This window comes from Setaria viridis, chromosome 7 (assembly GCF_005286985.2).
Source record: "Setaria viridis chromosome 7, Setaria_viridis_v4.0, whole genome shotgun sequence".
Taxonomy (NCBI): domain Eukaryota; kingdom Viridiplantae; phylum Streptophyta; class Magnoliopsida; order Poales; family Poaceae; genus Setaria; species Setaria viridis.
This window is the reverse complement of record NC_048269.2, coordinates 17,311,030-17,333,204: the sequence shown is the minus strand read 5'-3', so window position 1 is coordinate 17,333,204 and position 22,175 is coordinate 17,311,030. Positions and strand designations below refer to the sequence as shown.

Below are 22,175 nucleotides of genomic sequence, written 5' to 3'. Positions count from 1 at the left end.
CACTACGCAATATTAATAATAATAAGTCAAAAATTTAGACACGTGTGTACGGAGTACTTTGAGATATATATTCTTTTTATATAATCGCATATTTAAATAATTTAGGCATCACTTTAGCTTTTTCTTCAAAGAAATATTGACAAATATAGGTAATTTAGATGTTGATCTATTATTGAGAAAATGTTGAAACCTATCTTTTGAAATGCTAAATTCAGATCTCTATTTAGGTGGGCTTTAAAACCACGAACCTTAACCAGCTTTCACACGTTGTATATATAGCAGCCCCCCGAGAGGAGGAGACGTAGGGATCGTGTTGCTGCGGCGGTGGCATCCATAAACGCCTCCGATCAGTCTGGCGCGACACCTTCGGCGCGCACGTCCCAGGGAACGGGACACGACGAGCCGCACCAACCTCCCAGGTCCCAGCCCCGGAAGGGCTCTGGTGACCATGTTCAACTGGAGCGCAGCAGAGGGGAGAGGGCGGCCTAGACTACGAGTGACCAAGGAAAACTCTTAACTCATTAACGTTAACGTGGACCCTAGGACTACGAGTTGCAAGCCCGAAAGAGAAATGGGATCATCTCACATGTAGGGGCGGTGGAAGCTGTGGAGGCAACGGCTAACGAACAACAACAACTCTATACCATGTGAGAAGATGAATCTTACTATTACTAATTGGAGGCTTCTTTTGAAGCCTCTAGGTGAAGCCACCTAGGATTTCTAAGTGGACACTCTAGAAAAAGAGCCTAAAGTAATCCCCTAAATCTATATATAAATTACCCACCTCTGCCATTATACAAAATAAACTAAAGTAACCCCCTAATCTTCATTAAAATTATCCACTTATGCCATTATAAACAATATTTAAAATAACCCCCTAATTTACAACTGAATTGCCTACCACTATTACTTTAAAAACTTTTAGTAACCCCTTAAATTTGCATCTATATTACCCACAATGCTATTATTAAAAATAACATAAGGTAACCCTACGTTTGAATCAAATAACCTTAATTAAAAATATACAGCAATATATGATTCTAAATCATCTATATCTTACACTATTGGTATACGATATAATAATTAAGGTATATACACATGATGTGTGTCACTATTTATTAGGATATAAAATGATGAGAATATAGATTTCTATGCTAAAATTTTATCTCAAACTTAGGGTTCATTAAACAAATTCAAGCGCATACCTGCGATGTAAAAAGTTAAAGATTATAAATGTGGATGAAAATATTATAGAGTAATTACTAACTAAAATCTATCACAATTGGATAAATATATTAAGTATATATCTACATAAGTATTGTGTTCTAATATTTAACAAACGAGAGGTAGCTTATGGTAATAGTTTTGTAGCAATATAGTCTCTTTTTTTTCCATTGGAGACTCCACATTAGTTCTATTTTTTTCCATTGGAGACTCCACATTAGTTCCCACAAGACAAGCTAGAAAAAAGAAACAAATTCTTATAAAAATTAAAAACATCAAACACCAATCCTGTAAACTCTAATAATCATAGCCATTGATCTATTATATTTTCTAAAAAGTTACCCACCACCGTCATTGTGAAAATATTCAAAAATAAGCTCTAAACCTATATTTAAATTACTGAGCTCAGCTATTTAAAAAATAAACTAAATTAACCCCATAATCTTCATTCAATCTACTAATACACATCATTATAAAGCATAACTTAAAATGTTATTCTAAAATTTTATCTATGTTACCCACGTATGTCGTTATTACAAATAACCTAAAGTAAACACCTAAATCTTAATCTAATTATCTTCATGTGCATCGTACAAAAATGTCAAAAAGTAAACTAATATATGATTCTAAATTAACTATTTATGTCATTGTTAATATAAAAATATTAAGTTAAAGTATATACACATGATGAGTGCCACCATTTAGACCATTTATACATGTATGTGAGGAATTGATGAAAAATATTGATTTGTATGCTAAACATAATGTATGGAGGATTGGAGGTGTGATACAAAATGGAAAAAGTATGAATATGGATGAAAAGGTGCATAGAGTAATTATTAATTAAAAATCAATCACAACTGGACAAAGATAGGTACATATCTATATAAGTATTAGGTTGAAGTATTGAAAAATAAGAGAGTAATAGGTAAACAATTTTGATTATTAGCTAGGAGTTTAATTTCTAAATAATTTTCAAATACAATAGATTTTAAAAATATTAGCCTGTGCGGGAGCACGGGTTGATGGACTAGTATACTACAAATATTAGGTTTATCTATTTTGAGTCTCATGGCTGATAGTGGATTGGATGTCAAGCAATCCTAATGATATAAATAGAAACTAATTCTACCCTATTAAAAAGTCTAGCACTATTTCGGTCCTATATATAACCAAAAAGAAAATGGAAAAAAAGGAATAGTACAGCAGTTCGTGGGAAAACATGACTTTTTGCACCTCCTCCGTGTTGAGAAATTCTGGTACAAAGTTGAGCTTAGTTGTCTGCTAATGGTTAAATAAGAGAGGATTTTGTTAGAAATATCCGAGCTAAAAAGGTACTCTCTTCGGTCGGTTATAGATGACGTTCCGATTGGAGGTGTCAGTTCAAATAACAAAGGTGGTTTTGGGATAGAACGTCAAATAATCCTGAGAGTAGTAACAAATTCTGGTTCGGATACAATTTCAGCGTCTCTTCAGTCCCCAAAGCTAGAGTGGGCTACATGGTTCAACATCATCTTGGGGGTCGCTCGTGGCCTCCGGTTTCTCCACGACAAGGGGATCATTCATAGAGATCTTAAGCCACACAATATACTTGTCGATGAAAACTTCAATCCCAAGATTCCGACTTCGATCTCATGGGGATGTACGATAAACAGAGGACTCACGAGAGCACAGAGAAGGTCGCCGGAACATTGTAAGTACATGTTCGTTTTGTCAAAATTCTATACAATTCGGAAATTACATGCCTGATCCTCTGCCCCTTTGGGGCTGACGCGAGTTACATGCAGAGTCAACGACTACTCTATAGCGAGTCAAACCTGGATTAGGCTAGAAACACGCTACTGCACCAGCTCGGGGATGAGCCTGAGCAGGAAGGACATCTCCCGCGGGGAGAAGCTCGGCGTCCCCGCCGCCGCCGTCTCTAGCCTCTCAACCTCCCCGCAGCTTTCGGGGCTCGGCTCCCGCGCGGCGGCCGAGAACGCTGACACGGCCTCGGCGATCTCCCGCACCAGGTCGACGATGACGCCGTCCACCCCCAGCAGGTGCTGCACGAACACCACCTCCGGCACGTTGCTGCAAGAAACAAAAACACGACGATGACACGTTCAGTTCCTGATGGCCGTCAGCGTCGCAGGTAGCCACGTAAAGTGTTCAGTGGATTTAAGTGTCACTCACTTGAGCTGGCCGTAGGTCATGAGCGACAGCCCGGCCTCCTTGATCTTGGCCGCCGCCGCCGGCTGCCGGAGTATCGCCCGGACCTCCGACACGATCCCCTGTAGGCTACCGTCGACGCACAGCCTGACGGCCTCCTCCAGCGAGTTCCGCCTCGGGTCCGCGTAGATCTGCGTCCCTCCGTTCGTCAGGAAGTACACCTGATCGATCGAGTCGCGTCGCAACAATTTCGAACAGGTTCAGCCACCAGTCACTGTTCACGGTCCGAAAACTTTATGTGCTCAAGCTCAACCATGGCCGTGTCAGCAATGGCACTTACAGGGTACTTGTCTTGCAGCTTCCGGATGAGCAGCGCGGCGTCGGGCTTGAAGCTGGAGAAGATGACGGGCCTGCCGTCGGCGTGCTCGAAGACAACCTGATGAACAGAAGCCGTAGCAGAGCGGTCAGTAAGTGTATTCAGAGATGTTGCACAAGGAAGCTAGCATCGGTTCTTGCTCATAGCAACGTGCCTTGAGGACGGCTTGCAGGACACCGGTGAGGGCCTCCTCCGTGTACGCGAGGTCGTCGTCGAACTTGAGCTCGACGTTGAACCCGACGCGGCGGTCGACGCCCTCGAACGCCTCCCGCAGCGTGCAGAGCGCGTCTTCTTTCTGCACGTCCCACTTGAGGATCCTCCCGTCCTTGAGCTTCCGGAGCAGCGGCTTCCCAGCCTGCAAGAACAATTCGGCAAGGCAACACGGAGGTGAGCTCGAACATTACTGAATCTGGCAACGCGGTCGTTTAGGATTTTGAAAGGCTCGTGGCTGTTCACGGTGCATACCTTCTCCTGGTTCCTCTGGGGCCCGTAGGAGAGGAACTCGTCGAGGTGAAGCTCGGTGACGCGCCTCCCTGAGATCTCGCCCTGAAATTCGAGTATTGATCACAGTTTGTGGTGCATGATACGATGTGCAACGTGAGAGAACAAAATGGTTTATGGTAAGTAGTAACATGTAACATTGGAATTCTGGGATATGCTTACATTTTCTTGGGTGTAGATGAAGTTGTCGTGGAAGATGACCGGGCAGCCATCCTTGGTGACCTGCAAAAATCACGGTCACGGTTAGCTACCCATTCCAGCGTGTTTTGATATAAAGGAGGCAGTGCTAAGGAGATAGAACTTTGCGATTACAATAAGTTCGATATTATACAAATCAAATATCTCTTGCATCGATAATACAGAATTCTAGCGTGTTTCATTCTGAGCTGCAGAGGCAGAAATACCAAGATAACAAGTTACTAATTTTACTGTGTTTGCTTTGAAATTTTATCAATGTAAGATGCGATTTTTGTGTAGATTGATCGGATCAATGAATTTGTCTGTTGTTTAGAAATCTTTCGTTCAAGTTTTCTCCCCGAGATCCGGGAGGAGCTCGAGAACTCGAGAACTGGACCGATGTTTCTGGACCGACGCCACGAGCTCTCCCTGTTCCGGTCCCTCCCGGCCCGCCAGCATGCCACCCACCCACACACACACGTGTCAGCTCTCAAGGAGGCCACCGGGGCCCACCGCCCCCGACTGTCCACGGAGAAGTCAAATCCACCCTCGTCTAAGAACCGGCTTGGTCAACGGCGGACGACGGCGGCCGCGGCGAGCGAAACGCCGTGGGGAAAAGAATGTAATGGTTGCGTCGCGCACCTGGACGTCGAACTCGACGTAGGCGACGGTGGGGTGGCTGGCGGCGGCGTCGTTGAGGGAGCGGAGCGTGTTCTCCCTGACGTCGCCGCGCACCCGCGGGTCCGGCGACGCCAGCGCGTTCATCCCCTTCCCGCGGTGCCCGATCACCACGAGCGGCGGCCGCCTCCGCCCGGCGTCGTCCCTCGCCGCCGCCTCCGCCGCCGCGGCACCTCCGATGCACGGCGCGGGGAAGGTGGAGGAGGCCACTAGGGCGTGGAGCTCCGCGGCGATGTCCGGCTCCGGCATGGCGGGCGGGACGGCGGCGTCGGCGGCAGCGCGCGCGGCCTTGCGCTGAGCCATCGTCGTCCAGGTGAAGGGGACGCTACGTCGCCGGGCGGCTGGCGGCGGTGCGTGGCTGGCTGACCCTAGTCAGACGAGGCGACCGACCGGCCGGTGAGGAGAAGGGTTAGTGCTTGCTAGATAACGGCCAAATCACACCTGGAATGCGCGCGGCTTTTTTGCTGCTAATTTGTGGAGGCCAGGGAGAGGACGCTATTTATATACACACAGCCTCTCGCTCTCTGTTGAGGGTCAGGTGGGTGGGGTGGTTTGCGTGCGAGAAACCGAGAAGAAGCGCGGGGAAAACGAGGAAGAAATCGACGGCGATTCAGGTTAGGTCTTCCAACTTTAACACTATGTAAAAAGAAGATTTCTCATCACATCAAACTTACGGTACATGCATGGAGTACTAAATGTAGACGAAATTAAAAACTAATTGCACAGTTTTATTGTACTTTGCGAATGAATCTTTTGAGCCTAATTAGTTAATGTTTGAACAATAATTCACAAATACAAACGAAACGCTACAGTGTGTTACAGTGCTGTAACAGCAATTTGGCACCTCCAAACTTTATCAACTAAAACAAGACCTAGGACAGACAGCGAAGCGAAGCACTGCTTCCATCCGGTCCAAAGGTCCAGCCTCGCGGCGGCTGCTGCCGTGCCGCCGGGTGGTCGCGGGTCGCGTCAGCTTCAGCTACTTGCTTCCGAGGAAGATCCCTTCTTGCTCCAATTTTTCCTCTTTATCTTCCGATGTTCCAGAACCGTACAGAAATGGATATCCTTCGTGACCTAGCGATCGACGCGGCGGCAGGCACACGGGAGGTCCGGCGATTGGCGTGCCGTGGCGCTTCAAGATCGATCGTCGTTGCCCACCACTGCACGCCGCTCCAAAAGAAATGATACGGGGAACGTGCACAGCTACACACGCATGCTCTCCGTCGAGTGCCACACACTTCGATCAATAGCTGCAACTGCTCCCAAGATATCTGGGCCGGTACAGGTACTAATCCGGCAGTTCGGTCGAACGGATTCGCGCGCGGCCACGGCCAGGTGGAAGATTAAAAAGGTTGGCAAAATTTGGCACTCGAAGGAGAGTCTCTCTCTCATGTCTCATATCATCTCACCCAGCCACGGACCGTGCCGCTATTTTGAATAAGCCATCAGTTGACTTTTTTTCCCTAAGATTTTTCAACCTTTATTTAACAGTTTGTTGTGCAGAGACAAAGCATCAGTGCACCACCATATGCTAGGGATTCTTCGAAATTAAGTGCACGACCATATCACCGAAGTGCGTGGGTTTGAATTCTCAGAAATGGCAATTCGCATCCGTTTCACATCGACTTCCTTATCTCCCACCGGGTATTGTTACATCCCGTTTCCGAGGCATTTGGGTTCACTCATGACATTGAATGTTCCATTTGTGTGTTCATGTCAGAATACTCCAAGTCACAAACACTTAAAAATATTTGATTTTTGCAGATAAATTTTTAAAGAAGCTTTTAGAAACAAATAGCAACCGAGGCATACTGCTCCCAAAGAAATCACTAAGGCCCCGATCCTTGTAATTGAATTCCATTCTAATAATCACAATTTAGACACAAATTAATTAAGCTAATATAGTATATTATTGTTGGCCATATGGGAGAGATACTGATATGCTGCACTTCTATTATAGGGAAGCGAGTCGGAGAGCGTGATATAAGTTGCACATTAGAAACATAGCATGAGGATCTATGGAATCAATTTCCATCTCCCACCCTATGAATTTAAGATAGACTTATATCTAAACTTTGGAAAGTTGTGGAATGCTACATTCCAAGATAAATAGCATACTCCATTAAATAGATTCCAATTATTGAAGGGATCGTAACGGGGCCTAAACAAATTTCACACGTTGAGAATAGGTATAAGTTGTATGGGATCCTGCTCTGCTTATATATTCTTACACTTCTAAATTATAATGGAAAGCTGACCGATTTCAGGTATACTCTTCTTTTGCTGTTGGGAACTGCCTCAACTTCATGTCCTCTGCTTATGCAGCACGGGTTATTGGGCTCTAGTCGTCGACCAAGCAAAGTAAACATGGTTTAGCATGGAATAGTAATGGTAATGATGATAATGAAATAAATACGGGCAGGTTTCTTTTATACAAAATGCATAGAGCTACTCATGCATAGATTTTAAATCTCTGTGGAGACTGAACTCAATCTGCTCCGTTCAACGAATTCAGTTTTACGCTCATTACACCACCCTTTGAGCCCTTGTCCAAGACTCAAAGAATAATAGGCGCTCTAGAACTTGAATTAGATTTTGTGATGGTATCTGTTTTCCTGCTCATTTCTTTACTTGGAAGTCTGGTTATTAACTGACTGTTCCTGTGTTCTGTTTAGGAAGTCCCTTTTTGCAGTTGTAGGGTCCATTCACGGACTCTTCTTTTATCAAAACACAAAAACCTCTTCAGTCCTTCGCATTCACTGAGGATGATTCTTCTTCTTTTTTGAACTAACACCATCATACTCTGAGTATTTATAGCACGTACTATGAGGCTATCAGGAAAGTAACTAGTGTGGTAGCTTATGATCGAGTACCAGTTTCACATCTAGCGAATCATAGAAGTTGACAAAACTCTGTTTTCTCCAAAACGACTGGAGAGTGTTGCTGGCGTAAAAAACTAAGTTTTGTACACAGATTGAGCAACAAATAGCCGTCCAACTACCATTCTTAAAACCGGAGCACTTAGTTGCGGAAACATCAGCATTGTCAGGGTATTCCTGCTCCTAAGCTAATACAGATGATATGGTATGGTCCTAAACTATATTACAGCATAATACAGAAGTGTTTGCGTTTTAGTCTCACCACTGTCAGCTTGGGGGTGATGCTGGATCCATTAAAGCATCTGCAGAACTGTACCAGGGACGTACTTATGAGGTGGGTCTCTAACCGATTGCTTGTACATATGAAAAGCTTCCGATCGGACCAAGATTGCGTCCAACCGTCAAAGAAAAATTTAGCACATTCTCCCATGGCTTCTCCTAGCTTCTTGATCACATATCTCCCAGCATCGATGGATCGTATACCATAACCTCATTCTCACCAAGGTCCCATACATAGCAAAACCACCTCTGATTAACTATAGCCGGGAAGAATATCTGTAACAAAAGGCAGGGAAAGCATTCAGAGATAAAGGCCAAACTGAACAGACTGCACATTGCACTGAAGTAGTAAGAAAACCAATTCCGCTCACAATAAAGGGTCATATGTTTCAAAGGGAACCAGCAGGTGCAAACAAGTATGGGAGGAAAATGCATACACATCTACAACTGGGAACGGCATATGTCAGGTGGTCCCCCATGAATTGCTTGCGAACTGAAGGAGATTGTGTAAGACTCCGCCCAGCAAGAAGGGCAAGTAAAGAACAGTTGGGAAAATGCATTTCATCCGCACCATGAAGTCAGATTCCATTAGATGGCGCCAACGAGATTCAACGTGTGCGCCATACAGCGCGCCATCCATCTGTTTAATACGCCGGATACAGATATCCATGAAATTTCGACGTCAAATTCAGCCTGTGCTGTTATCTGTTCATGAATATCATCTGGGGCCAGTTCAATAAACTTTGGCTTGAAATGCATCAACCAAGGCCTGCAAAAGAAATATATTTCAGTACTGGGTTTTGCAGTTGAGGAGAACAAGAAAAATATGAATGGTCAGTTTTATAGTTCGCGGTTATGGCTGGACGAGGCTGCAGAGTGGTCATCCACTGGTACAATTCCAATGCAGAGTTCTGAGTGGGTTCTTCCTTGTGTCCGAGTTGCCATGGGGTTGGTGGCGAGTGGTATTTACAAACTTTTATCTTCATGACTGGAGAATCCGTTTCCTGGAATTCGCACGCAAGAGATTGGACTCTGGCTTTTGATTTGGACTGCATTGACCAAAGATAAGATTTGGACGTAACGTTGTTGACAAAAGCAGGCAAACATTTTTTGTGCACTGAAGAATTCTGCTGAGTCTGGGAGGGTGAGCACGCTTCCCAGGTAGCTTCTTGTGCTACTGGTAGTGTGAGCTCTCGTGGAGAATTGTCGATCTGCAGGTCATGGATTGGGTGGAATGCCGAGCTAACATCACTGCCAAGGGGAAGACCTGCTGGTCTGATGGACCTGGCATTGGTACTTTCATTGTAGCTCTAGATTGGGAAGTTTTCAGGGATGGGCAGGCATCAGGAAAAGTTGTATCCTTTCCATCTGGATTCTGCATTTGAAGGTACCGTGAAAATGTGGGGCGCTCCATCCTGGAGCTTGGATCTGGTAACAAATGAATAATGATGAATGTCCAGAACACATTGGCAAGGACAGGCAACCATGTAGGACACTGGCACATGAAACTCCATAGTAGGTGCAAACATGGTAAAAAGGATGCACAAAATTCCACCAGCAATAGCATCAGCAGAGTCAGCGGTATTGTGCATCCATGCAAGTATTGATACAACCAGTGTGTAAGAGAGAAAAAGGTATATAGAAAGAGACGTACGCAAATTCGACGCTATTTCAGCTCCAACCAATGCACGCTTCATGCCTCCAATTGGCGAGCAGTACCTGAAGCCATTTTGGTAGCTCTTCACAATGACACAAATAACGTCGAAAAGAATAACTTCCAACTCGTCAATTTTATCATTTATTATTTCCCGGCTTTGCATCATTGCAAAGAAAATGGATATTGCGGCCTGTGACATTAGCATATGGCCATGATTAATACAGCGGATGATCATTAATTATGACCAGTGAATTCAAAAAAGTATCTAGTACTTACCTCTTCACTTATATTCAAAACTGATACCCAATGCATGGCTGCATCAAACAATCTCGTTGTGGTGGAGTGTTGCTGGGCTCTCCCACTCATTTTCGCCCACGTGTAGCATACTTCAGCTGAAGGCCTTGGCTGCAAATAATTTCTAAGGTCAACTATGAAACTTCATGTAGGCGCTTCATTGGAATTATAGAAACAAGTGCAAGCAAGCTCACAGTCGAAGCACCAAACTCAATGTTGACCATGCCTCTAAGGTTGTGAACTGTATCTGCAGCAACCAGCAAGCATTGCTCTTATGCGTTCAGGAGTGAACCATTGAGATCTTGGAAAGCTATTGTGTGGCATGTTGAGGACACCAAGGTCAATACTGCCAAGATAAAGTACCTGCTAAACAACAGCAGCATAAGGACTTAAATACTTAATGAAAGAACACAGCATGGTGAATAGAATTGCATATATCCCTGCAACCTCACCTGTAAGAACAAGATGCATCCAGTGATTAAAGGCGAGTGGATATTCTTCGTAAGATCACTCTGCAATTTCGCAGCAGCAAATAGCAGATGACCTATCACGTATGAGCTCCAGTCATAGGATCCAATCTCATTTGGCCTCCCTAGGGCTGCCCAAAAATCAGTTCTGGAGTGGTCATGCTTGGAAGGAGGAGCAAACAGCGTTGCCATCACAAAAAAAAAAAAAAAACAAATGCCACTTTAAAAGAGGCCTTTTCTTCTGCATGCATTGCAGTGTAGTACTGTCTCTGCAGAACCTCCTGTGCTGCTTTCTCACACCTGGAATCCTTGCCAATCAAATTAAGGCAAGAACGCACATATGCGACCTGGCTACCTGGGCAACCAGATTCTATCTGCAGGAATCCCAAACGCTAGTTTAACGTCCTCCTTGCTGAAAGTAAAGATGCGACTGTTTTCAATCACAATACTCTGTGAATTCACATCTACTTTTCTTAGTAGCCAAACAGCCAAGTTCCTGTTGATCTCTGTAAGCGCAGGAAATTGCAAAAGACCACCAAACCCAATAGACTTCACCAGCTCCCGCTTCGCTGAGTCGAATTGGGATATGACTTCGTGGACACTCTTTACTGAACACCGTGTTTCGTAATCGTCCGCAATACCACCAAGGCATGGAACATGCGTAGAAGGAATACAAGTTTGTACGCCTGCATTTGAGTGGAGCTGCTGCACAACACGAAAATATATTTAAGACTAGAAGGGGTTTGAACATCAGAGAAATGAAATTCTCATACAGGTATAACAGCCTGCAACTGTCTCGTTACTACTTGTTATGCTTTGTTGTCAGGTCAAATAGAAAAGGTGAAACGAAACTGGTTGCTTGCTTTACATCATGATGAGTGTCAGCAATCACACCCTCATTGGGTGTGAACTGTGTTAAACCTTCTTCCGTCATTTTGGCAAATCGTCTATGAAAATACTGGAGATTCCTTCCTTACCAGATAACCCACTGCCCAATGCCCAGTGACTAAGCTGAAATGGTTGTGTTTCTGTTGAAGAATAAAGGACAGAATCAACCTAGTCATGATCTGACTTGGAAGAAATTTGCACAGACTAAACACAGTGGTCTGTGATCAGAAAAACCAGGTGCGTTGTGCTCGAACATCTAGTGATCCAGTCTGGTGATTTTCTCACTGTCCGTCAGGCACAGTGGTCAGTCAGTGACAGGCAACTCTAAAATGGCCGCGCTCGGCACTCCTCTGATCTGGCACCTCCCCAGAACTCATGCCCTTCTTCTTCCAGAGCGATACTACTGAATCCCCAGTGGCTAGTTTATCGCGACACGAAGCCTAGGTCTAAACCCTGAGAGGCTGAAACCCTCCCTCCCAAATGTGGTGGTTCCTCGATATATCCAGCTTCCAGCAAGTGAATCCGTTGCTACCCGAACCCTAACCCACCTCATATCCGTGCGAATCCCAACCCGGCAAACCCCCATTGCAACAGGATCGCCAGCTCTCGCTTCCTCTGAACAAGTAGATGCGAAAATCTAAGATCGATACCACGGCGTGCTTAGGCCGGGCAACGACAGTTTGTGCAGTAAGAGGATCGGTCTCACCACCATCTCCATATCTAGGAGCCTGCACTGCAACCGGCCGCCGTCGGCGCTCCGCTCTCACGGCACGCCGGCGGGCAGCCCGAAACCTCCGGCAACAACCCTCCCCACCTTTCCCCTCCCGTGGTGTGCGGAGCTCGCGCGAGGACAGACTGGCCGGATTTGAACACGTGGCGAGTGTTCAGCAGAGGGATGTCCACTTGCGGCCGTCGCTGTGATTAGAGATCGCAACGGGCACAAACTCGTTGAGTTTTGCCACCCCAAATCCATGCCTATGGAAAATATCTAAACTCACTAAGCAATCCATACCCAGGTTTAAAATTTTGCCCAAACCCGTGCCCATCGGGTTAGCAGATACCCACGGGTTGCCCATGGGTTTCACCTACTTCTTCTCATAATCAACAAGTTATTATAACGAGCAACGAGTTCATAATCCATATATTTATATGATGAGCAACAAGTTCATGGTTCTCTAAAAAACTACTAATAGAGAGAATAAAATACAAGTTGTATAATCAAGTGACCACAATATCGCACTAAGTCACAAATCCACCACATACATAACACAAGTAATCACTATAATAGCAAGCAAGCAACACCCTCACCCACCATGAACACATTCACCATTCCACAAATTAGGAAGTAAAGGGGAAGACATCACGTTCATTGTACGTTCACAAAATAAAATGTTCACGGGTTTAGGTTTGGATACTATGGGAACAAACCCATGCTCATAAACCCAACGAGTAGAGATTTGTCCCATTAACAAACCTATGGGTAAGAAAATTGACCCACTACTCTAATGAGGTAAAAACCACGGTACGATGTATCGGCACTCATTCTGTTCAGCTAACCATTCTGTTCAGCTAACCATACTGGTAGCGTGTTTGCCTTTTGTAAGTTGCATTGTGCAGGAATCTCACATGATTATCGCATGAATTCTAGTGTTTGCGATTATAAAAAAAAAAACCCTAAAACAACTTCTGCGAATCACAAAACAAGTTTTATAGGAGTAAGCATGATGATGATAACAGGAGCCATCCAGGCATCCCATAATAGAAGGAAAAGTCCATTTTTACTTCCTCGCCTGTCTACTTTATCAGTTTAACCGCCTAAATAAAATCTTAGCTCACTTTATTCCCTGAACTATTTCATTTGTTCAATCTCTACTCTAATTAGATTTTTCTTTTTTATTTCTCTCTGTACGAGTTGAATTTTGAGTTCAAATTTTGTGAGCGGATACGAAGCATAATATTTTAAAAAATTATACTATAAATTTTTCATGATTATTTTCATAAGTTAGGAATATTTAATAGGAAATTGATCTTAAATATATAAAACTGTACGAAAAGTAATTATGAAAAAATTCGAATATATTTTTCTTACGAGAGCATTATGTTATAAGTCAACTGAGAAAATCTAAAATTAAAATTCAACTTGTACGCAAAGAAAAAAATCTAATTAGAAGGTAGATTGTATCAAATGAAATAATTCGGGGAGTAAAGTAAGTCTAAATTTTATTTAGGGGTTAAAGCGGACAAAATAAATAGATGAGGGGTAAATTAGACTCAGCCCACAAATTCTCTCTCAAAAAAAAGAAAACCCTAACTTTTCCGATCGAATTTCCAGCGCTGTTCCACATATCGCTGTCAACAGGCACTTCAGGATCAAAGTGATGCGAAGAAGCTGCCCCACTTTGATCGGAGCGGACAGCGCCGACCAAAACTTTGCCGACAGTAACAAAAACCACCGTACGCAAACGACAGAATGAGGTTCAGATTCAGACTTGTCCTTCACCGTTGCAAAATTTTCCGAGAATTTACAGGCACGACTCGACCACATCCAGAGCAAAGCACCCATTGCTTTCCCCCCTCGCTTTCTCATCTCCTCCACATTTTTGTTTTGTTTTACCCCCTACGAATGTACAGCTAACAACACCGGAAACCGAACGGTCTTCGTCATCCCCCACCGCACAAAGGAAAAAACAGTCTGTGACAGAACACGCACAGGCAAAACAGCACCTTGGTGACCCAAGTTACCCACCTCCGGTCGGAGAATCCAGGCTACCCTGAGCAGCGCGCTGCTTCTCCCGCCAGTTCTCGCCCCACATCTTCGCCTCGGCCACCATCCTCTCTCTTTCACCCTTGTGCGCAGTCCCTGTGGCATGCCGCTCCCTGGGAGAGTCGTCCAGGTCCTTGCTTGGCGACCTATGGCCAGAGCTGCCTGTGTCGTCGTTCCTGGAAAGCGCCCTTCCGCTGTCGCTGACCCTGCTCCTCTGGTCGCCGCCGCCCTTCTTGGAGGTGCTGGCTGTGTTAGGATCATAAATCTGGTTTGCAAGGTAGGATAAAGCAGTCACAACATCGGCAATGAGTGGGCGGGACGCAGCCTCAGACTGGATGCACATTGATGCCACCGCAAGCGCCTGGTAAAGTCCGCGCGTAGGGAATCGCCCCTCCAGCCCTGGGTCAGCCATCTTTGGGAGCTTCCGTCTGTCATTGAAAAGAGGTCGTGCCTGCCAATAAACAAAGAGTTAACTCCACTGAATGCAATTAGTTAATCCAAATAAGCATATGGAAGATAACCATTGATCATTGTAGAATGATACCAAATGATCATTTTCTTCCTAGATGTACTATATAATTGTTATTTAGCTAAGTAACCTAGCATGGACATTGCATCATGTATGTGTACAATTTGTTAAAAAAAACTAAAGAAGACTTCATAGTGCACTTCTAGAATTTGACATAATTTCTATCACAATCAGATCCAACACTTCAATACATCAATGAAGAGCATTACTTAAGTCAGAACTATCATAATTTCTGCCTAAACATACAAACCAACTAACTATTATTGTAACCCCCTAGATTCAATCCCAGTTTCCCATCAAAATTAGATATCCATTAGCCAATCAAATGCTTAGAAGACATTCAGATATCAATATCAACAAACAAAATACGGGTTACCCAATAGCTTGACATTCAGATACTGGATACCCCAGCCAAAATATTCGACAAATGATTAATGAACAAATTGAACAAACTTACCCATGACACAAGGTTTTGCTCTGCGGCTGGTCTGGTGCTGTCAATGGCCTTCCGGCCAGTAATCAACTCAAGCAAGACAACTCCAAAGCTATAAACATCTGACTTAACTGTAAGTTGTCCTGTCATAGCATACTCTGGTGCACAATAACCATATGTTCCCATAACACGTGTTGAGACGTGAGACTTATCACCAACAGGACCCAACTTAGCAAGACCAAAGTCGGACAGCTTTGCATGGAAACCCTCTCCCAATAGAATATTTGATGACTTAAAGTCCCTGTATATAACTGGTGGGTCTGCCTTGTCATGGAGGTACTCAAGCCCTTTAGCAGCACCTGCAGCAATTTTCATCCTAGTGTTCCAGTCCAAGGCCTCCTTGCCAGGAGGGAGATCTGCATTATGTGCTAATTTAATTCAGAAATGGAAAATATGCCACTGCTCATAGTATTGCTAGACATTCAAACTTACTTAATTGGAGTAAAGTTAAAAGGATGCTTATAATATGAATGAATTCTCAGCAGATTTTCTACAAACTGCAGATTTGTACTCATATAATACTTAAAACATTGGAAGATTATTGGTTCCTGTTCCCAATATTGACCCACAAAGAGATAACAAAAATGCTAAAATGCTGCAAAGAAAATGTTCCAAGTGCACAGTTGTATCACTATACTATGTCACATGATATAGTTCAAATGCCTTTTGCAGGAATAAATTGCCAGAGCATAGCAAGTTCAGGAGAAATATTAAATTGGGATACTACTTGTGTCAGCAGTCTATTTCTTTGCTAGGTTCCAATCACTGATATGAAATGGATTATTCATATGTCACAAAAGGCACATTATGTTTGTCGATGCAGTAAATACATGATCCTTTTATTCGAATAATTAATTATAGCATAATTGTTACATTACAGCATTTGTATTCCATTCCAAGGAATTAAAAAGTGGAGAAATCAAATAGGCTATATCTTAGCAACAAAAAATGAACCTATGCAAAGATCATTTTATAACACACATTTTCAGTCACATGAACAATAAGGATGTGCCACCAATAGTATAATCATATAAGTGAGTTTCAACTCAAAATCTGTACATAAATTCCACACAAAAATAGACGTAGCTGTTTTATTACTCTGTATAGAGATTTCCCCAGTGTAGTAAAGTAAAGTCATATGTCGAATGCTTGGTGTAAACTACACTTAATTGTACTGTGCCCAGAATCAGATGCAATTATGAAAAAGTCCATCATACTTTAAGTAGGCAATGCTGAGAAAGTAGAAAGGCAGAACCATGATTGACTATTGGAAAAACCCATTGGTTACTGTGCACATATGTACTGCTGCGGGACAAAAGGACATGGGAGAGAAAAGTGTCTCCAAATCATGGAAATATGCGTTAATGCACATGGACAAAATGAAACGCATTGGCAGCTAGATGGGGGCAGACAGCATGGCAGATTGACAGCATGTACTCTGGCAAGCATGTGAAAAACAAGTACTATCATGCACTGAGTGCCACAGTACCAGCAAATAAACATCAACAGGAAACTTAACAGGAACTAATATGCAGAGACAAATATACAGAACAGTCTTACCATGCAGATGGTCTTCCAATGATCCAAGTGGCATGTACTCATACACGAGAAGGCGTTGATCTCCATCGGCACAATAACCAACCAAATTGACAAGGTTTTGATGATGAAGCAAACTGAGCATGAGAACTTCCACTAGAAATTCTTTGTTTCCTTGATTACCATCCCTATTGAGCTGTTTGATAGCAACAACCTGTAACAGATGCATCAGCATTTCAGCAAAATACAAATGCCGTGCCTTATACCAAATATCAGGGCTTCAAGTAGTTGCATACAAATCAAATGACATGGATCACTTCTTTGTTTGTTTGTTTCATATCATTCATCTAGTGAAATTAAAAGGGGACCTACAGAACAGTGCACACTGCCCTCAATTATCAACCAAGTATAAGTTGGATCAGCTACAAGTGAACATGGATTTTTCCGTGCCAGTGGGCATCCACCACTCATGTGCAAACACTGCTTTTTCTTGAATGTCCTAGACAAATCAATGGTGCCATTGGTACAGCCGAGCCACTTTTGTACTAGCCCAACAGCAAGAAACAAGAAAAGTCGAAAGCCTGCTTTGCCGACAAAGCGCACATCACCTGGCCCGTGCCGTCGAGGCGGCCCTTGTAGACGCGCCCAAAGCCTCCCTCCCCAATGAAGCATTCATCCCTGAAGTTCTTCGTCGCGGCCGCAAGCTGGCGGAAGGTGAAGGTCTGCGCAGAGATGACATTGCCGTTGGCGTCCTTGAGAACCGCGAGCTCCTTCTTCGAGCCATTGCCCTTGGCCTTCGACTTGTTGGACCCTGCACATATGCATTGCCAGTATACCAAAGACACGGTCATACGCAAGCAAAGCCAGTATACCAATCATCACTTAAAAAAAAACAATAGCCCTGCTTCTAATCAACGGGTTATCATGAGGTAGAGTTTCTGAATTCGGCAATACAAGTCGGTACCCTTCTCCCCTTCGAATACCGAAAGATCCCAAGGATACGCTGCATCGCACATCGCTCCTGTCATTTCCCGCAATCACATCCACACCCACAAGGATCGGCCCGGTCCGTTCGCACCAACAACCGAGCGACTGACTCAACCACCACAAACACGAGGAGACTAACCCGAGCATCAAGCCCCTCGCACGGATCCGATTCCCCGATCCCACCAACAAACCCAGCGACCGATCCAAGAGGGAGAGGGAGAGGGAGGGAGACGCGCGAACGCAGCACGCACCTGTGGGGGACCTCTCGGCGCGCGGTGGAGCCGCCACGGCCGCCTCCGCGCCGCCCCCGACAGCAGCAGCAGCCGCAGCCGCAGCGGACGAGGACGCGGCCGCGGCCGCCCACCCGGCGGCACCGCCATTGCCGCCGTAGTACCCGAGCTCGTCGTCCTCCCGCCCCGAGCCGAAGCACGGGAAGCAACCCATCGCGGGGACCACCGCCGAATCAACCAATGAATCAGTCGCTCCCCCGCGGCGCCGCGCGGGGGACCCGCATTCCCGCACCGACCAGCCGCTGGGTCCGGGTCGGCGGGGCGGAGGTGGCCGGCGAGGCGGCGCGGATCGGGGAGGCGAGCGAGGGGGGACGGGGAGGGGGAGGAACGGAGAGGGAGCGGGGGGCGGTGGCGTCGGCTGGCTTCCTTCGCTCGCCTTGGGCGGCTGCTGCCGCTGCCTGCTGCTCTTGGCTGTTGCTTATAGCAGGGAGGCTGCCGGCCCGCCTCCCTCTGGGGTCCGTGGGGGGTTGGTAGGACGGGAACGGGAAAGCGTAGGACGGGAACGGGAGGTTAGGAGCGACTTCACTGTCATTTTGGGAGAAATTCCGGGGGATTATCGTGTGATCTCGGTTGCGCCCCCCCACCACCCCCAAAAAAAATATCTCCGCCAGATAGTTTATCCCGCGTGCACGTGCTCCGTGCGCCCGCCGTGAAAACTACAACTTTTTTACCCGGTGAAAGTATCACTATTGCGAGTAATTATTTTTCCCAGCGGTGAATAATCTTTCGGGAATTAAGATAATGATCCGGCCAGTAAATAAAGTACTGGCACTTGATGGTTGTCGGGAGCAAGTTGCTGATTATTGGCAACTTGCAAACGGAGCAGCCACGTCCAAGTCAGATGTCGGCTCGTTCACACGTACTAGTGCGTTGCTGATTTTACGCCGATTATTAATTTAATTTGACCGGTTGACTGATCTGATTACTCTACTGATTATAAGCAGCCGATTAAGCTCGTAAAGAATGACAGGCTGACAGCAGGCCGTTGCTCCGTGTGAGTCAAGGTCAAGTCGCCTTCCAAAATTAGATCCTCCGTGGCCTCTGCTCGTCGCCCTTTCCAATCTCGCATGCGTGTCCAGCAATTCAGGGGTCCTTTGGATTGCAGGTTTTTTGAAGGAATTTTGAAGGAATACTGTTCACAGAGGAATTCTTCCTATCCTATCATTTGATTTGCAGGAAATGTGAATAGTGTTCCATACGAATTTACTCCTTTGCATGCTGATTCCAAAAGATTTCTAACATCCACTCAGACCTATGCGAAGAACGAGAAACTCAATGCTTCAGCTACTTGTTAATTGTTGTCCTTCTGTGTGCAGCCCAATTGTTGGTGTGTACTACTTGTAGAAGAAATATTTAACCATGTCTGATCAATTAGTGGAAAACAACAATTTCATCATGGCTAAAGATCCTTTAGGATTCCTATGTTTTTCCTGTGACATATCCAAATTTCCATTCCATCAAAATTCCTACATTTTTCAATCCTATGTTTTGTATCTACATTCCTATAGTATTCCTATGTTTTTCATATTCCCATATTTTTTCTTTCCTGCATTCCAAATGAGCCCTCAGTTTTCAACGTGTGTGTGTGGGGGGGGGGGGATGATTTAACACGAAGTTGTTCGTATTTCCCCCGACTTTTAAAAATTCATATGTCGCAATTTGTAAACAGGGTCCCCATGGTTATGGATACCTTGCAAAACATTAAAAATGCTTCGTTGGGTTAGTTGAACCAGGTATGGTAGGATGGCTGGGAAGGGTCACACTTCACAATCATCTGGAAACACACAAACACACAGCTGAAGGGACCTTAAAAGTAAACTCCTCCTGCTGATCATGTCTGAAGGGGCCACTGATGATAATTTTTGTTACCAATAAGCGAGGTTTAACTCCTTTTAAAATCACTGCATATTTCACAATCATCTAGAAAACCAAGGTGAATGGAACTCAAACGTAAACTCCTGCTAATCATGTCCAAGGGGCCACTCCGTCGCACTCACAGGCACGGGCTTGACTTTTTTTTCCCCCTCTCTCTTGAGAGGAGCACGACGCGATCACGCAAACAAAACAAATAAATAAGCAAATCACTTCGACATAGAGTCGGGGCTAGTGATGATTCGTACTGTGCCAAAAACACCTTTGCTTAAAAATGCTGTGCTTTTTTATCACCCTTGTCAAGTAGTAAAAGAGATTTATATTTCAAAAAAAAAGAAGAAGCAGTACTAAAAGAGAACAAATTAAAGGTGGATGCTTATGCCGGAAGGATTTGGATGTAGATGTGTATGGACCAATGACCATTCGCCTGACCAGAAAGAAAGAAAGCCAGGAGCCTTCCAAAGCTGCGGCGGGTCCACGTGATATTCGTGGCACTGTGCACGCAAACGCAACATGAGACAGGGATATCATCTCATCTGGGACCAGTCTTGGCGATTGCCATTTTTACCTTCAGTTTTTTCTTCTAATTCAGAATCAATTTTCAGTTGCGCTAGCTTCTTGCAGAAGATCTGTAGCATGGATTTTCAGTTGCGCTAGCCAACGTGCAGCTTACCACTTTCTAAATGGTACCTGCAAGTTGCAGCGGAAAGGGAGCATATATTCCAGCATCTCTCTACGTTATCCGCAAGGACAGATTGCCATATTTGTCCCCATGGATGGCTACGATGCACGAATCCTCTCGAAAATTTAGGCCGGTACATTAGCCGATGAGAAAAGATGGGCATTGAACTTGTATTTTAACACATGTTGGATTACCCCCAACAAGTTGTTGCAAGAGCTAGCATTATCTCTATTTAAGGAAAATTTGACGATGCAACCTTCTGTTGTTCGCAATTCGTTGAGCACGTGCTGGTTACTTTCTGCTTTGAGGAAAGGACCTCTGCCTGACTTGTGCTCCGGGGCATCAGGGAGAAGCATAAAGACAGGGATCTACCAGCACATGGCCCAGAGCCTCTCGGACAAAGAAAGAGCAGAGAACTATTATTGCCAAAAAGGGAAGACGCAGTTTTGGGAGCCCAGAGGGAATCTGGGCTTGCCGGGTCCAAAGATTGCGGCCCATACGTCGTACGGCGGTAACCGTAGAGAGGAAATAGAAGCTGGCCCAACCATTGTTACCTGCTACCAGATCAAACGACTTACCCGCCCAGCGCGCAGGGCCTAGCAGGAGGCCCATACCGGCCCACACCTGGTGCTTTTGCTCATTCCACACAACAAGGCCCTACCGCTACCGGCATCCCATTATATTTGGTAATTTGTCGCATTTTACTCTCATCTAGCCGAGTACGATCTTGGCATCTTGCCTGTGTTTTTTTGTCGATGCCGTCGTTACATGTCCGCAGCTTCCTTTTAAGTTGTGCTTCATCAACTGTGCCAACTTATCATTTTCTACCGGCTTGTTTCCTCACGGCAGAGGCCATTCTTGGTAGGAGCATCATGGAGATTTCATTCCAATTAACTGAGATGCCACGTCAACAACTTATATGGTGACATGGCGCAACATTTATACAGAGGGAGATATTGAAGCATTTTCATCAAAATGAAATATAGGTGCTCACTGTTTCCAAACTCCATTTCATGTTTTGTCAACGCTCATTGGTCGTTTAGATACAACACTTATATGATATAGCCAATCTATAAAACTGTGAAATGAAATTTTGCATTGGACTCGGAAGACTTTGTTTCATTCATCAACTCAAATATCCTTAGATGACATGAAACTCTTAGTTGTAGTAACTACGCAACGAAATTGTGCACCGGTCATGACCTTGGTACTACACATTAGCCGCGCCTTAAAGGCACAGTTAAATATAACCGGTGCAGTAAATCACTCGTGCCTGTACTTGTACAGTAACGATTCTTCGCAAACCCAAACAAGCGAGCCCTGAGGTGGGACCGTGGGAGAACCGTGTAAACATTACCTTCTCTGTTTCAAAATGTACGCAATGTAATATATTCTAATCTTGGAACAAGTCGAATCTATCTGATTTGATTAAGTATATAAAAGTTATATTA

At 44.8% G+C, this 22,175-nt stretch overlaps 3 protein-coding genes across 3 annotated transcripts; all 3 read right to left on the bottom strand.

Annotated features, from left to right (window-relative positions):
* Nucleotides 1–2,886: 2,886 nt before the first annotated feature.
* On the bottom strand, nucleotides 2,887–5,805 carry LOC117865722 (glycerophosphodiester phosphodiesterase GDPD2). The gene is made up of 7 exons (XM_034749961.2): nucleotides 5,072–5,805; nucleotides 4,415–4,474; nucleotides 4,217–4,297; nucleotides 3,906–4,106; nucleotides 3,716–3,811; nucleotides 3,400–3,596; nucleotides 2,887–3,297 (listed from the first exon to the last, which is right to left on the bottom strand). Exons 1-7 carry the CDS (start codon nucleotides 5,408–5,410, stop codon nucleotides 3,063–3,065), a joined length of 1,209 nt encoding a protein of 402 aa, XP_034605852.1. The 5' UTR covers nucleotides 5,411–5,805; the 3' UTR covers nucleotides 2,887–3,062.
* Nucleotides 5,806–8,022: 2,217 nt separating this feature from the next.
* On the bottom strand, nucleotides 8,023–11,617 carry LOC140223460 (uncharacterized). Its single transcript, XM_072295303.1, has 7 exons — nucleotides 11,552–11,617; nucleotides 10,669–10,728; nucleotides 10,564–10,579; nucleotides 10,411–10,463; nucleotides 10,199–10,327; nucleotides 9,920–10,112; nucleotides 8,023–9,693 (listed from the first exon to the last, which is right to left on the bottom strand). The coding sequence occupies exons 1-7, from the start codon at nucleotides 11,615–11,617 to the stop codon at nucleotides 9,440–9,442; spliced, it is 771 nt and encodes a 256-aa protein (XP_072151404.1). The 3' UTR covers nucleotides 8,023–9,439.
* Nucleotides 11,618–14,026: 2,409 nt separating this feature from the next.
* On the bottom strand, nucleotides 14,027–18,570 carry LOC117864068 (probable serine/threonine-protein kinase PBL7). The gene is made up of 5 exons (XM_034748049.2): nucleotides 18,132–18,570; nucleotides 17,502–17,704; nucleotides 16,918–17,107; nucleotides 15,322–15,713; nucleotides 14,027–14,786 (listed from the first exon to the last, which is right to left on the bottom strand). Exons 1-5 carry the CDS (start codon nucleotides 18,322–18,324, stop codon nucleotides 14,310–14,312), a joined length of 1,455 nt encoding a protein of 484 aa, XP_034603940.1. The 5' UTR covers nucleotides 18,325–18,570; the 3' UTR covers nucleotides 14,027–14,309.
* Between the last annotated feature and the right edge of the window lie 3,605 nt (nucleotides 18,571–22,175).